This window comes from Melozone crissalis, unplaced genomic scaffold, assembly GCF_028551555.1.
Source record: "Melozone crissalis strain CALT ecotype California unplaced genomic scaffold, PUWL_Pcris_2 ptg000005l_1, whole genome shotgun sequence".
Lineage (NCBI taxonomy): Eukaryota > Metazoa > Chordata > Aves > Passeriformes > Passerellidae > Melozone > Melozone crissalis.
In genome coordinates this window covers 40,729,533-40,745,536 of record NW_026535783.1, presented here as the reverse complement: position 1 = coordinate 40,745,536, position 16,004 = coordinate 40,729,533, and the positions used below count along the sequence as shown (strand labels likewise).

The window sequence follows — 16,004 nt, the reverse complement described above, 5'->3', positions numbered from 1 at the left end:
CAATACCCCTCAGAAATACACAATATTGTGTATGCTTCTTTTATTTGCTTATTGTGTATAATTTGAGCTTATGACTGTGGCTCATTGTAATTCTTCCTCACCTATGTTGTTGTCATGGCTGTATTAGTGACTTCCACAGTCACTGGAAAAGATGGTACATCTGTCTTTTCTCTGTGTCGAAACAGACAGATAACTCCAAACATGCAGGAATAGTCTGCAGAGAGAGAGGAATTCTTCTTTCTTCCTGATTTTTTTTTCAATGTAAACTCCTTTTTCCTGCCCTTCATTTTATAGTAGCCCATGTGTGAGCTCTTGCTCTGTTCTTAACGATTCACTGCAGACCGTACTGCTGGGTAGATCTGAGTTTAGGAATCGCTGATGATCCTTAAAAAACAAAGAGTAAGAGCAGAATTTTCCCCAGAGAATGCCTTTCCTGCACATTGAGATCAGAGACCTCCCCAGATGGCTTCCAGCGCAACAGAATGTTTTTCCCAGGAGTGCCTGAAGCTTTCATGAGCCTGGAAAGACCCTTGTGAAGTGTGTAATTAATGCACCATCCCCACACAAGGAATTCAGTATCCTGTTTCTGACACACACATTCAAACAATATTGATCTGTTCAAAAGGCCTCCCATTTGCTGAAGCAGTTGTATTGCTACAGCTGGTTTGGGTTTTTTTCCTTTTGAGAATTGACATCACTGTTTAATTAGAAAAGGGAAGCCTTAGTCTCAGTGGACCAGACCTCATACACACATCAACATTCTTGCCCTCCTCATGCTCTTCAAGATATATCTTGGTTTGTAATCATCTTGCTGTCCGTCTACAGGGAAAAACAAAACAAAAAACCCAAGTTACAAAGTTCATCCCAGTTTGTTACATTTTTGCTTCTGTTTCACAGACCATTCTTTGACAGTGTCTGTTGGTGTTTGGAAGGAGAGAAGAGTAAGGGAAAAATTGTGTTTCCAAAACTAGGAGACTCATTTGAAACATGAGAGGAAAAAGAGGAAAAGGAGGCAGTGGTCAAACAGTTTAAGCTGTCTGAAAAAAAATGGTGGGAGGATTGGTCCTGAGAGCAGCAGTACTGTCTTGGACAAGGGTCCATCCTTTCTAGATGTGATTTGGCAGTTTTCTCTACTGTGATAGCATTGTGCCACTGATGCAGAGATGCTCAAGCAGCAACTGAAATACTGTGTCCTAGGACAAGTAATCAAATAGGAGAGGTTTGCAGTAGCAGATTTTTGTTCTTCCCTTTCCAGCTGTTCATGCTGAGGCATAAAGGTAAGGACAGGGGATAACCACCTGAGATTTTGAAGTCCTCATAACTGGAATAATCAGCATAGATATCAAACAGGAAGGATTTTTTTACTGGGCAGGGTGCAAGTGGTGCTGCTTTACCAGTGTGAAGGTCTCTCCTATTGCAGTCCTTGCACTACAAACTCTTGTTTATGTGGAACATCCATTCAGCACACCTAGTACTGAAAGCATGCTAGCTTTTAAGCTCAGGTGGCTTTTAGGTTCCAAGGACAGTTTTGCAGACATGCACTTAGCCCCAGGCAGGATTCCATGCCTATGACTGAAGGAAGCATTTTCACAAGCAAAATATGCAGAAGAACAAACTTCATAATAATGACAGTGCCACAAAGGAGAGTTAAATAAAGATCTCACCTCAGGAAAAGAAAAAAAAAAGGCTAATTAAAATTTTTATACTGTTTATTATTTTTCACAGTGCAGCCTCACATGTTTTACTCTGTACTATCCAGTGTATTGTAACTGTTCAGAAAATGTTTTTTGAGAAACATTAAAGATCTAAAATCTATGTCCATGTGTCAGGGACAGTAGATAGGGTAAGGTAATTTTCTGATGCACCAGTCCTATCTTCTGTCCCTAAAAGTTTATTCAGTAGCACTAATCATACATTTGCCGTGTACTCATTATTTCAGAACATGGTCTCAAAATGGTCACTGTTTATGCCCAGAAATTTCTTTAACTGTGTTTTGAACCCAAGATTTTGCCACCAATCAATGCTTTGGTTTTGTATTTAGCTTTCCTATTGCAGAGTACATCTGGTATTTCATGAAGCTTCAAGATGTCTCCAATCTGCAAGATGCTTTTGGTGGAATACTTCTTCACAGCATTTGTGTTAGGTTCACACTTTGATGTTAACTCTTTTTCAGATCCATTATGCTGGTGCTGCTGACAGTTCAGTCCAGTTCATCTTCTACCAGCCAATCATTCACAGATGGAGGGAAACTGATTTTTTCCCTTGTTCAGCATCCTGTGGTGGAGGTAATGAATTACCATTGTATTTCAAAATCTGTCATCTGCACACATGACCTTTCCCAACTGCTGCCCTGAGTTTTGGACCTTAAAAATGGCAGAATCTAAAAATTTGAATAATTAGAACTAAATGAAGGGAGGGACTTAGCAACATCATAGTAGCCTGTGGATTTCAGTGTTGTGCCAGACTCTGTAGAGAAAGGACATGTTGATAGCTACATACCTGCATTTAGTGCTGTAGCTATCAGATATTTGGCTGATGGGACTTGGGCCTGGATTTGGTAAAACAAGATGTCTCCATTTGTCCCTTTTCCTACCAGCAGGTTTACTCTCTATACTGAAACTAAGGGCTCATTCTTGGTGGCTAAGAAACCTCAGCCTTTGTTTTTCTTTGCTTTTTCTAGACTTCTGAATTTTTGTTTGACCATACTGGTTATCTTCTGTTTCCTACTACATGTAATTTCCATTGCTGTTTTCAATCTGGCCTGTAAAATAACATCTGTTATGTCCAAAAGCACTGAAGCAAGCTGAAATTAATTTCTTTTTTCCAAACCAGAACTTAGATACATTTCAGAGCCAGACAGGAAGAATATCACATCTCATGTTATTTATTCCTCTGTGTATCGCAGGTTATCAGCTGACATCTGCTGAGTGCTTTGATCTGAGAAGCAATCGGGTAGTAGCAGATCAGTACTGTCACTATTACCCTGAAAATATCAAGCCAAAGCCAAAACTTCAAGAGTGTAATCTGGATCCTTGTCCTGCAAGGTCAGTTGGCTTTAATTTTAAGTGAGACTGAGCCCTAAAGGGGTAAAATAAAATAGGAGAATATTCCGTTGCTATTTCTCACAGTGTCATTTATCATACATTATTCAACCTCTCTATCATTCTGTGAATGCACAGTGTAGAACACCTATTCAGCACCTTCATAGAGCAAAGACTGATTTGAAATGGTTGTTTCTTCCCCTCATGTATTTTGCCTCATTAATTGTTACCAAGTATGAGAAAACAAATTCTCCATGATACCATCCCCATGCCCTGAATTCATGTGCTGAATACATGTCTCTTAAGTATTAGTGAGATGGAAAAATTCTTTGCAGGAAAATTATTGTCATCACACTTAGATGAACAATTTTTATGAGTTGGTTGGGGTTTTTTTCTAAATTTTCTCCTTAATGAAAAGCCTGCTTGCATTTATGGCAGCTTGTAAAATGTAACGAGTGATTTTGCTCTAGTTAACAATGTCCTTTGGCCCTGCATGAAGGTCTGTTCTCTGCTGCCCCCAGAATCACGGAGTGGGTCCGGTTGGAAGGGACCACAGGGGGTCGTCTGGTCCAACCTCCCTGCTCAGGCAGGGTCATCCCAGAGCACATGGCACAGGATTGTGTCCAGATGATTCTTGAACATCCCCAGTGAGAGAGACTTCACAACCTCTCTGGGCAATCTGTGCCAGTTCATGGGCACTGCACAGTAAAGATATTCTTCCTGGTATTAGGGTGGAACTTGCTGTGCATTCTTCCTCAGAAGATTAACAATAAAAATAGTAAGATCAGATAGTCAGATTTCTCATGTATACGAAAAGAAAGAAAACCACAAAAAAGACCAATCATTTGTTGCACTGATTGCCCTGAACTTCAGTGGGAGTCCATCTGCAGCCACTCAATAAGCAACAAGCATTTATTTGTGCAATCTAAATCTTTTGGTCATCTTGTGTGGCTTTGCCAAAAGGTGGTTAAGCATTACCCAGCAGACAGGACAAGGATGCCCTAAAGCCATATTATCATCAGCTCCTTTCCCTCTAGGCTTGTTTCTTACCAACTCTGATATTGTGAGTTCAAGCAAGTGTCACTGAAAAAGTTGCTGTGTCAGTTCAGGTTTCTGGAGGTTGTCAAAGAGAAAAGATGTCCTGATGAGTAAAAGGATACTTAAGAAAATTGTGGGGCTATGTATCCGCCTGACTGAGGGTGGTTGCTACACAAACCAGCTTTAGAGTAGCTAGGCATTATCATAGCACAACAAATCACTCTAAGGCAAAGATAAGTTTTACTTCTTATAGGAAGTTTTCACTGAAGTTCACTGACTTTTTGGAGTTAACACTCAGATTTCTTTGTCATAGAAGACACCTTTACCTGCAGTGTATTGCACTTTCCTCCTTTAAGCACATTTGTTAGAGGCAGATGTCAGTACAGGCCAGGTATGATCAGGTAGAAGGTCAAAACATGAATGTTTCAGGAAAAGGATTGTTGAAAAATATGAATCAATATGGAACCTGTCTTCTAGAGTCACTTATCACAGTCTCAGTGAAGGTAATTTTATGTAGTTGCTTTATTTTTTTTTTTTTTAATTCTTAGATGCTATTTTTTTAAACCTACTCTTCTGGTTCAAATATGTAATTTGCCTCTGGAATTTTTGTGGTGGATATTTTCCATACTTTCTCAATGATTTTAAATAACATATTCTCAAATGGTGATGCAGATGACTACATGGTATATGAGAGGAAAGAGGAAAAAAATAACAGCTGGGCAGATGTCAGGAAGCAATTTTGTTTTATATAAGCCATAACAAGGAAAAGTTGTTGATATAAAGACCCTAAGGGGAAGGGAGAGTCATTTAGAAATACAGCTATGCCATCCCAGAGGACCTGGCTGTTTGGAAACATCTTCACAGTCTGCCAAATTTCAAATTGCTGTTTTCAAAAGTGCCTTTGTAAAGAATTCAAGAACCAACAACCCAGATGAAAAAAAAAAAAAAACTAAAAAACAGAGGAAATCCATGGAAACTTCTGGATTCCTGATGATTTCTTACAGTAGGGAAGAGGGTAGGTGAAGCAGAGACACAGTTTCAGAAGTGTGGACAAGGAGGGTGTCTTGGCTCTGCAGTGTCTGTGTTGTGTGGGGGCTGCTCTGCTCCACCAGTATAAAACCAAGAAGTTAATTTTTCCTGGCAAACCCAGTTCCATTGAGGCATAGCTGATTAGTGGTTGCTGACTGTTCCTATGGTGTGTTAATGAATGCCACAGAAAATAATCATTGAAGACCATAGTGGTGCTGAATAAAGGAACTGAGAGTGGTTGCTCTAAACACTAAAATTTTCAGCAAAGGGTAAGAAAAGTTTAAATTAATACCACAAGTATTGTGTGAGCCTGTTGCCTCTTTGGGTTTAGTGCATAGAAATGTTTACTTTATTGTGCTTACTATGGCAATAAGCAGTATTGCTGGCATCATGAATAGCAAAAAAGCTTAGTCTCAATGAACATGGGAAAATATGTGGATGGTTACTTATCAAACACATATAACTTATACATGCTCATTTTCCAGGTTATGTAGAGGCCACATATACTGTTCATCCAAGTCAGAGCAGTGATTCATGCCACAGAACACATGATACACGATGACATTTAGTGCCTTTTAATCCCTACATAGCATTGCTCCATTCAGCCTCTCTTACCAAATCTGTTTTGCATCCTTAATAACCAACAAAGTAAAAAGGAAAGACCTGTTTGTTTACAGTCCATTATGATTTTACAGCAGTCTGCCTTCGACTGGCAAAAATAAGTCTATATGCATATTACCTACTGATGTAAACAGCAGCCAATTCAATCTAGTCTACTCCCCTTCCATGGGGCAAAATCCAGTATTAGTGCTTCACCCATTTAATTTTGGCTTTCATCTTTATCCTCCTTTCTGGTATATTTTAGTAAAAAATGAATGGATTTTTTTTTTCTTGCTTAGAGAAAAGGTTTCTTCAGATTTGACTTAACTGAGTGTGCTAAACACTTAGGATAATTCTAAGGTGCTATAAGCAGAAGATAAATTTGTTTCATAATTCCAAGACAGGCTTCCCCCCAAAACGCAATTTAGACAAATGTAAAAAAGACTGCTGCTGCCCCACTCATCATTCACTCATTCACCAGGATACTCTCAGTATTATTTCTAGATTTGGTCTTCAGCTTTTAGGGAGCATTCCCAGCCATGCCATTCTACATTTTTACCAATCTCCCATATTTTTTGCCTATTCCTGCTACATGTTAATGTGGGAGTTTCTGAATCACAAAAGGTCTATTTGTATTTTTACTAGGAGATTTCAATGTCATATAAAGATTTCTAATGGCAACTTCAGCAAAGATTCTAAATTCATAAAGCAACTGTCTAAAAAATTTTGTATTAGCAAGCCTCTAGTATAAAGTGTTCTTTTTAACACTTGAGTTCCTGGAGTTTGCCTAGAGTTCAATCTGTAAGCCTGCCACTAGAAATATTGTTTATACCTGTGGAATAGTTTGGGGAGGGGGGGAGAATCTCTCATTTCAGCAAGGTTTTTAGTGTCCAGAGACCTGAAGAACTCTTAGATATACCCTATTTATGGAGTCCTCCAGCGAAATTGCAAACTCCTCTTCCTGCTTGTCAAAGTTTTTCTTTTAGCATTCTCATTTAAATATTGATAACATGGTGACAGAGGTAGGCATTAGAAAAAAGAAATTTAAAATTCAATTTAAATTTTAACAAAATTGTATTTTTCAGTTGTTCATTTTCAGCTCACTTAACAAGCACACTGAAGTACAAGTACATGCATACAAAAGACACCAGGATGTTATGGCTATTCAGAATTATTGTAAGCAGTGAGAAGTTCATAGTATGCTTGGCAATATGAAAGTGGAGTTGTAGATGGAAAAGGAGCTAGCACCAATGGCAATGTTCTGGTACTAATAATTTGGGTTACCCAAGCTCAAGAGCAGCAGATAATTTTTATACCTAAAGAGATACATTTCTTCTCAAGGCAGGAAGTTGAAACCTTGAAATTTTGGACAGGGCAGAAGTAATCTAAATTAATCTAGAAAATTTAGATTAGGTAAGGGAGGTGGGCCAGGAAGGACTTTTCAAGCACTTAAAAGATGTGAATAGCAGAGCAAATTCAGCTCTGAGGGGACAATACGTCTTAATGAAACATGGAAAGAAAGGCAGAAAGGAGTTCCAGAATTCTTCCAATAACAAGCTGTAAGGTGGGAAAACATATCATGTACTGTTATGAGCATCAGATACAGATATATGTCTACCCAAGATGAAGTTGCAGGAAAATTAGTCTAGTTTAAGTCCTAGAAGATGCCAAAACTGCAGCAAGTCATTTACAAAGATTTTCACTGGACATTCAGTTGGTAAAATTTAGTACTGTTAACTACTTATCAGCTCATTCCCTCTTTGTATCAAACACTGCTCATCCAAACCACAACAAAATATTGAACAGAATAAAAAAATAGGAGATGTTTAGAAGCATTACAGTCATGCTACTGAAAGGAATTACTTTTTCTGCTTTTGACTGGAAACATCTCTTTAGACCACTGTGAAGAGATTGGGGTTTAGCAGTCTATGGCAATGACAAACAAAATGTTGCTTAGAATTTAAAATCTGCACCATAAACAAGACATTTTTTATAAAGGTAAGATACTGTCATGCCAAACAGACATTCTGTTTAAAGCAAGAGGTGTTTTGGATGCTGACACATAGGAATGGCTTCCTAAATAGTGTTTTTCATTCATAAGTGGGTTTTTAAAGTATCCACTGACATACCACTTTTAACTGTTTAAGCGCAGACATTGGCTTTTGCCAATCTGTTAAGTACTAAGAGCATATAAAAGGACCAATACATATGATGTACATAGTAGTTCAGTTTCACATTGATAACATCCAGAAACCAGAAAGGTGACTCATACTGGTGCCATAACTGAGAAGTACTGTTTCACTGCCTGCAGAATAGGCACTGAAACCGGTGTTGCCTGTACCCACGGTGTTACTGTCATCTGCCCCTGCTCTGAAGGGAAAAGGTAGTAGATCCCCAGAATAATACATGGAAGGCATTAACAGATACCGTGTGTTAGAGGGTCTCATTAACTGTTTCTCAACATGCAAAGTGTTCTTGAAGTGTTCTTATCAAGGAGATAATGTCGCAGTGTGACATCTTCAGAGATCACTGAAATGCAGTACCACGCACCGCCTTAGTGTCAGGATTTGAAGTGTTAAAATGCAGTCTTTTGCACAAGATTGTTGTCTGTCCAATGATAATCATGGCTTTCACAGAGATGCTGGCTTAGATGCTAAACTGTTGTCTCTAGTGGCGAGCACTTTCATATCTTCCAGCACAGCCAACCCAAGCTACTTTAACATTTCATTATTATTTGTTCGCTGCTAATAATGTCTTAAACATGTTCCATTGCTTGGATGGCACAGTCCCTGCCATGCAGATAATGTACTCTCAGGTCTGACAGATATCAGTGAAGGCTTAAATCTTCTCATGCAAGTTTGATCAGGAAAGAGGTGTAATGGGCGCAGCCACCCAGGTTATTGCATGGGTAGCCCTGCAGCTGTCAGTAGGACACCCCCAGCAAAACAGAGCCCTCAGCAGAAGTGGAGGCTGTGAGCCAGAAGCACGTGAGCATCCTGCAGAGGCTGGGCAGCAGCGCAGCAAGGTGCAGGACATCAGCACAGGAGTGGCAGGTTGTCTCCATGTGAGTCACACCACCCTGAGGCACCTTGGGAGCAGATGTCCTTTCTCTCTGCTGGCTCCTCTCAGTTTTAGCACCCCTGCCCCTGCTTGCCTCAGCAGGTTGAGAGACTCATCAGCATGCAGGAGAGAGAGCTGGGAAAGGCTGGCCTTGTCAGAAAGATGGAGTCATCAGGGAGGTAGAGGAGAAAGGCACTGGAGCTTAAAGCTTGTCATCTGTGCTAAATCCGGTTAAGCAGGAAAAGGAGCAACTGGGGAGGAGTTGACCAAACTTGTCTTCCAAGGAATGCAGCTGTGGAAACTCATCCCAGGAGAAGGCTGAATGTTTGCAGAGATGGCAAATCTGATTGCAGCACTCTCACCTCTGGCATGTGCAGTTCCTATTCCAGCCATGCCTTGGAAGGGCAGTTGTGTTGAGACTGCCAGCCCTCAGGAGGAAAAAAACACAATGTGCAGAATATATGATAGGACTTGTTGGTCTGAAAGGCAGGGTAGATTGCAGACATATGAGACAGAACAGCACTGCAAAGTAATTTGCTTTCTGCTCCTGCTCCTGCCAAATCTCTTGATGCTTTGTGAATGAGTCCTGTTAGCTACTCGCACATATTTCAGTGAAGGAATTATTATTTCCTCTGCTGGTTTAGCACACCATCCCCTTTGCATTATCTGGGTAATGTGCAGTAAATAGACCCCATAAAGTAGATCTCTTCCGTGTTGTTTATAGGAGTATGATGGACTGATAGAGTAATGGAATTTAAACCACTTTGTCCCATCAAAAAGTAAGAATACACCAAAGTAATCTCTTAAGTTTGTTTTTTTTTTTAAGTGTTAACTTAGTCTTAGAGATTTTTTTCTGGAGCACATACAAAAACCTCACAAGACTAGCTAGAAAAGTGCAGATGGCATTAATGATGTGATGGCCATCTGCTCTTCTGTTTTAACTTTTAAGACAATTCTTTTTTAATGTCATAAATTAAACCATTGTGTATTATTGTGGGGGTCTTTTTCCTTGCTAAGACTTTATGGCTGTGATTCATTTTCTTGTAGTTGCAGAATGAGACCTTTGGCAGCCTTTCACATATGGACAAAGACAGAATCAGTAAATCTGTGGAGCTCAATACTGTTTATAGAAATGTAATTTTTGCATGCAAAATTTCTGAGGGTCAAACCTTTCCAATTACAATATTAACCTAGTGCTTTGTAAATGTTACTTAATATTCATAACAGTTTTTGAATATGTTACAGTTGTTTCTGTCTGAACAGTCTTGGAAGTAATGCATTCTAAAGCATGTAGACTTGGATTACCCATAGACAATCATGTTTATTAGAAATAAAATATTTTTCACTGCAATGAATTAGAATTTTATTGAAATTTGCTTCTTTCTTAGGCAGTAGATGCTTTTATAATGTAATTATTTTATTTTTTAACTCACTATGTTAACTTTTTTTCCCAACCACTTCTCAGCAAGCTGATGAGCTGGAAAGTGCAGACAGAGAGCTTCAGAGGGGAACTTCAACAGCAGTAGTTGAAGAGTCAGGAAAATAGCAAATTTCCAAGGCAGGGGCAAAAAACCCTCACAAGAAGTTCCTTTCCATCATAAAATACTAGTAGACAATTCCTCCACATTCTACAGATGTCTACCCATCAGGCTAAGTCTGAAAAGACTTGTTCGTTGACCAGACTCTAAATGACCCATTTGTCTTTTCCCAGTGCCAGAACAACCTCTCCTAGATTTTTAGATTTTTGTGAGGACAGGCAGCTCTTGGAAAATGCAAATATGCGCACTCATGCAGAGAGTTCCTGTGACTGCAGTGGCTGCTAATCTTAGAGGGAACTGTCTAGTCCCTCTCACACACTTCCAGGGCTCCAGCTGCTTCCCGCGCTTTAGCTGGAAAATTCCAGCACGCTGACCTGGCGCTGACTCCTTGCTGTGGAAATACAATGGGATCCATTCTTCTATCTTGGACAAGTTATGCATACAAAACCCCTGTTGACTCAAAGGAGAATAGACCCCTTTAGGCCTGGCCTGACAAGACTCCTTTGAATGCTCACAGCATTTTTCAGTAAGCATGGAGGATGGAGAATATTTTCTCCCTTTCCCCTCCCTCACTCCTGCCCCCTTGCAGAAATCCACAGCAGCATACCTACCACCTCTCATCTGTAAAAGGCTCCCAAAACCACCTCTGTTCTTGACATTCATTTTTTTTTCATCTCTCTGTAACTTGGATGGAGACACACTTTTTATTTTATTGCAGTTAGTATTCACTTCTTGATTCTTCTGTCCACTTGCCCCATCCAAATACCCAAGTGGCTTTGATGAAGGTGATAAATTAGGTCCTCCAAGATCATCTGTTTTATTTTAATAGATATGTCTGATAACTAGGAAACAACATGGTAAAATGAGCCAAAATTATAAACAGTGCAGACAAAATACGATATTTCAGACCAGCAATTCAGTGAGACCCTGTAGTTGACATTGAGAAAAGTGGCATCCATCTCACACATAACTGGCAAGATAATATTTGAGAAAACTCCTAATTTTGATGTACACTGTTGCCTTCTGTAACTTCTAGATTTTACATTGTGACACCACTCCAATAACATTTCAGCAAAGGAATCCAACCAGTTTTGACAAACTAAAAAGTTCTACCTGACATATTAATCTTTTCTCAGGCTCCTTCTTTCTTTCAGGGAAAAAAAAATACAGGTCTGGACTAGTTTAAGGTGAAGAGACAAGCAATGCAGATACAAATTCTTGCGCTGTGATTTACCCAGATTTCTAATCCTGTACTCTGTATAAGCAGAGGTTTTATTCGATGGGCAGAAACAACCATAAAATAGCTATAAAAAGGAATTTATTTAGAGTTCTGCAGCAGATAAAAGTTCCCCTATTGTCATCAGTGACTTTGGATCCAAGCTCCAAGAATATATCAAGTATAGAAACATTCTTTTTGATGCTAGATAATAAAAACATAAGTTAAAATAATATTTGGGTCACTTCTAGCAATAGATTGCTTTTTTGTCCAACAATAATCTATTTATAAGAAAAAAGTAGTAACCACTGATTTATTCTTTGAATTACTCAGAAAAAGTAGGATGGGAGTATTTTTTTTTTTATGGGATAACATCTTAGGTAAAATATCTTGTTTTGTTGATTTATAATACTGTAATATAAAAAGCTGTGTAATGTAATACAATATTGTAATACAAAAGTAATCATATAATGTATAATGTAATCATCTAGTGTTTATTTTATTATGTGTACCTTCTACTCAGAGGGTTGGCATTATTGTTCCTAACAGTGATGGATACAAGCAGATCATGCCCTATGACCTCTACCATCCCCTTCCTCGGTATGTAAAAAAGTCAACCAGATGCTAGGCTTAACAAATCTGTTTTCTTTTTCTTTTGTTCTTCTCTGTACTCCTGCTTTACTCTCAGGCTAAATTAACAGATCCTGCTTCTCTGGACTCTTACAGATTAATATAGAGATGTTCAAGTGCTAACCTGTTGTAATAAATTCTGTCAATGCAGAACTGAAATTAAATCCTAACTGAAGGAGAAGTCCAGATTTACTAAGTGTGTGATCCCTTTCTTTCTCTCATTCCTCAATCTCACTTCCCCTTTTCTCTCACAAGTTTCCTATTCTTGCCCTTTACTCCTCTCTGAGCAGAACTACAATCTGTGGCTTTATTGAGAACCACAAGATTTTCTCTCCCTCACCCCCATTTGGCTGCTTCTTGCATGCCTATAATTTGTGAGATTTTGAGTTTTGGCAATATTAGTGTTGTTTTCTGATCCTACAAACCCATGCTAATGCCTTTCCCAGGGACATTAGTTCACTGGCTTTTCTAAGAAGTAGGTGTTTAGGGCAGGAATAGGATCAAGACCTGATTTTTATCATTAATTGTCTCACAATTGTCTTTAATGCCAGACTCAAGATTCTCATGGAAATAATCAGATGAGTAACTATTTTTAAAGTAGTGAATAAGACTGTTGATTATAAAAATTTTTGATAGCTGAAGGATAATAACCTCTAGGTTTTAAAATAATGCCTGGACATGCAAAAGTATTGTGCCGTGTTTTCTTCTTCATTAATTTATTGTGTCTTGTGTTATGAAATCACAGAAAGAACCCTCTAGACAACTTGATAGTCTCATGCAGGAGAGGCAACAACCTCCATCCAATTGTATTGAGGCCTGATGCACAGAGGTTTCAGCATGAGTGTACAAATGCAGTGTGTTCATACTCCACAGTCTCCAGCCAAAACATGGAGCAACCTCCAACTGAGAACAAAACTCTCTGCTATATTTAAGCTACTTGAATTTGCTAAGGTTGCCTGAAACACCTGGAAAATTGTCCCAAAGACTTCAGGAAACTTCCTGGTGTCATCCATTTTTAAGGCTAGTAAAAGGTGGCTTACATGGGTTGAGCCATCAAATTTTGAACCAAGCAAATTTTGCAGTTCATGAATTTCAGTTTTGGGCCTCTTGTTTGTGGTAGTAAGAAACATTAGCTGTATGTTGGGAAACTTGTTCAGAAGAACCACAGGAAACACATTTAAGTAGAAGTACCCCTAAAATTACATCTTTGTAAAATATGTGGCTTATGATCAGCACATGATGATGGCTGTGCATGGTGTAAAAATTGTTCCACCACTCCTAGTGGTAAGTCACAGAATTAATCAGTGACTTTACTACTCATAAACAACTTTTAATTTAAGCCATTTCACATTGAATTTTATGGTGCTACTGGACAGTAGCCAGGTCAGGGTATTGCTAGGTGCTGATAAGTAGATTGTGGGCTGACATGATGGAAAATTAGAGAGAAAGATAAGCATTTTTCATATTGCTCAACAATCTTGGGGATCCTGTATTTGTTACTTAACAAAAATATTTCCTTTATTTTAAGTGAGACAATAAAAGTCCTCACCTTTCAGGTTTTTTACTTCTTGTCTGAAGGAGGAAACTGGTGAGGTGTTTTTCCCAAAAACTGTTCTTTGAGATCAAAAACTGAAATCTTTTGACCAAAATTGTTGTTTCAAACAGTATTTGTAATGTCATTATGAAAACGACATTTGCCTTGTGGGCTACTGAATTATTTCATTAAATGTTTCCAGGTGGGCAGGACACACATACTTCTGTACTTCAGTCATACACAGTAATGTACAGAAATAGCCACACTAGATCATGGGAACGGTCCCACATCCAGTCTCTGTGACAAAGGCTTGAATATAAGAGAGGCAATACCAGACTATTTTTTGTGGGCAGACATATATATATATATATATATATATATATATATATATATATATATATATACACACATATAAATTAATACATAGCTTATGGCATATGCATCACTAAAAAAAGGATTATTCTCGTAAGTGTACATAGCTTTTCAGAACGTGCATATGTTGTTAGGATTTTTCATTGCATTCTCCATGGCACTTGCAGAGAAAAGATGGGTTCTCAGCTCCTCTCACTGCCTTAACTGTAAGGAAACAAGGTCCACCTGGTTTATCCATCAGAGGACATGTATCTTAGAAGTATGGTCATATTTTTCTTCTTGGTGATTTCCTCTCATCTTTCTTGCTTTTTTCTCTACTGAGTTCCTTCCTTGGAAAAAAATACTGCTCTTTCCCTTTATGTTCTGCAAAATGGACATCAACCTCACAGCACGCTGTTTCCTGTGATTTGTGACAAAGATTTCTCAGAATATGAGAAATTATGAAAATATGATAATCCCATCAATTAAAAAAAAGGAAAAACAAACAACTAAGTAAAAAGTATTTAGATTTTCTGTGGCAGTAGTAATTGGATTAGTGGGAGAGAGGAGATTTCATATTATTAACTGTGGTGTAAAAGACACCAGCCATGAGCATGCTTTGCTGCTGTGGACACCTGTGAAAACAGATACATGATTAATTTTTACTGATGTTACCCCAGTAAAAAAAACTGAGCCAAGCCAAGCTGAACCAAAAAAAAAAAAAAAAGGGAAAAAAAACCACAACCAAACAAAAAACCCCCATACAAACAAGCAACCTTTCGGACAGCAGTTTATGCATTTTGGGGGTACAAGAGGGGGTGGGAACAAGAAGGGTAATGTTTCCTGATGCCTCTTTGTTTTCCCAGATGGGAAAGTACACCCTGGACTGCCTGTTCCTCATCCTGTGGAGGGGGCATTCAAAGCCGCAGTGTCTCCTGTGTGGAGGAAGACATTCAGGGGCACATCAGCCCCGTGGAAGAATGGAAATGCATGTATACGCCAAAGATGCCTGTTGTCCAGCCTTGCAATATATTTGACTGTCCAAAGTGGCTTGCTCAAGAATGGTCCCCGGTAACCAATTCAGTTTTGTTGGTTTTGTGTTTAACACACTAGGGAAAATATCTTAAATTATACTTCAGTGAGTTTTTGGAAGTTAGGACATTTACTGTTTTCTCTCATTACCAACACCTGTATTTTAAATTATGCTGTTTGCTAACTGCAAAGCAACCACTCAGGAAAAATCTATTAAGATGAACATGAACAAGGAGAATGGTGGAAAAATAAATCAGCTCTGTAACATTATTTTGTGACCTTCTACTAATAATAGACTGGGAATATAAGTGAAATGCACAAAAAAAAAAACCCTATAAGTATGTAATGGTATTTCTGTATTACAGTATTTCAGTCATAAATTGAAATTCTAACTCACTGACAAATTTCAAGAAGCACATAAATCTATATATGACTCTGCTCTTTGATACCTGATTTTGTCTATTCCTGACTTGCCTTTCCTTCTCTATAGAAGTAAATGTCTTGGAAATGTCCTTCCACAAAAGTAGTGAAATATTTTAACTTTGTACATAAAGACTTGGCTTGAATATATTTTCTCACCCCCTCCAGTTTCTCACCAAGTAAACTGTGCTTTAGAAGCTAGGCTAGCTTACCTACAGATGAGGTGATTGCAAGGTGTTTGTTGATTTTCAGATGAAAGCTGCTGTCCAAGAGCAAAACAACATTGGTAACATCCATAGCACTTCCAACTGATGAGTACTCCTGATTGTCTCCTGTGGAACCAATTTTGAAACAATCTGTGCAGGGGGTAAAAGTTGATGAACCACAGCAAAAATAAATTAAAAAAAAAAAAAACCTTAAGAAAGTGTCTGAGAGAAGAAGGCCTGATAGTTTCTTATTCTGTTTGGTGCTTTTTTCTAGAATAGCTGAGTGTAGTCCCTGTTGATGCATATGCC

General features: G+C 38.5%; 1 protein-coding gene across 1 annotated transcript in view; it reads left to right on the top strand.

The window, feature by feature from the left end:
• The window catches only part of ADAMTSL1 (ADAMTS like 1), a 312,537-nt gene that overhangs the window by 203,749 nt on the left and 92,784 nt on the right, over positions 1–16,004 (top strand). The window contains exons 9-12 of the mRNA XM_054289501.1: positions 2,174–2,285; positions 2,906–3,044; positions 12,072–12,122; positions 14,904–15,108. Of these exons, the coding sequence (XP_054145476.1) occupies positions 2,174–2,285; positions 2,906–3,044; positions 12,072–12,122; positions 14,904–15,108 (507 nt within the window). The remainder of the gene's footprint in view (positions 1–2,173; positions 2,286–2,905; positions 3,045–12,071; positions 12,123–14,903; positions 15,109–16,004) is intronic.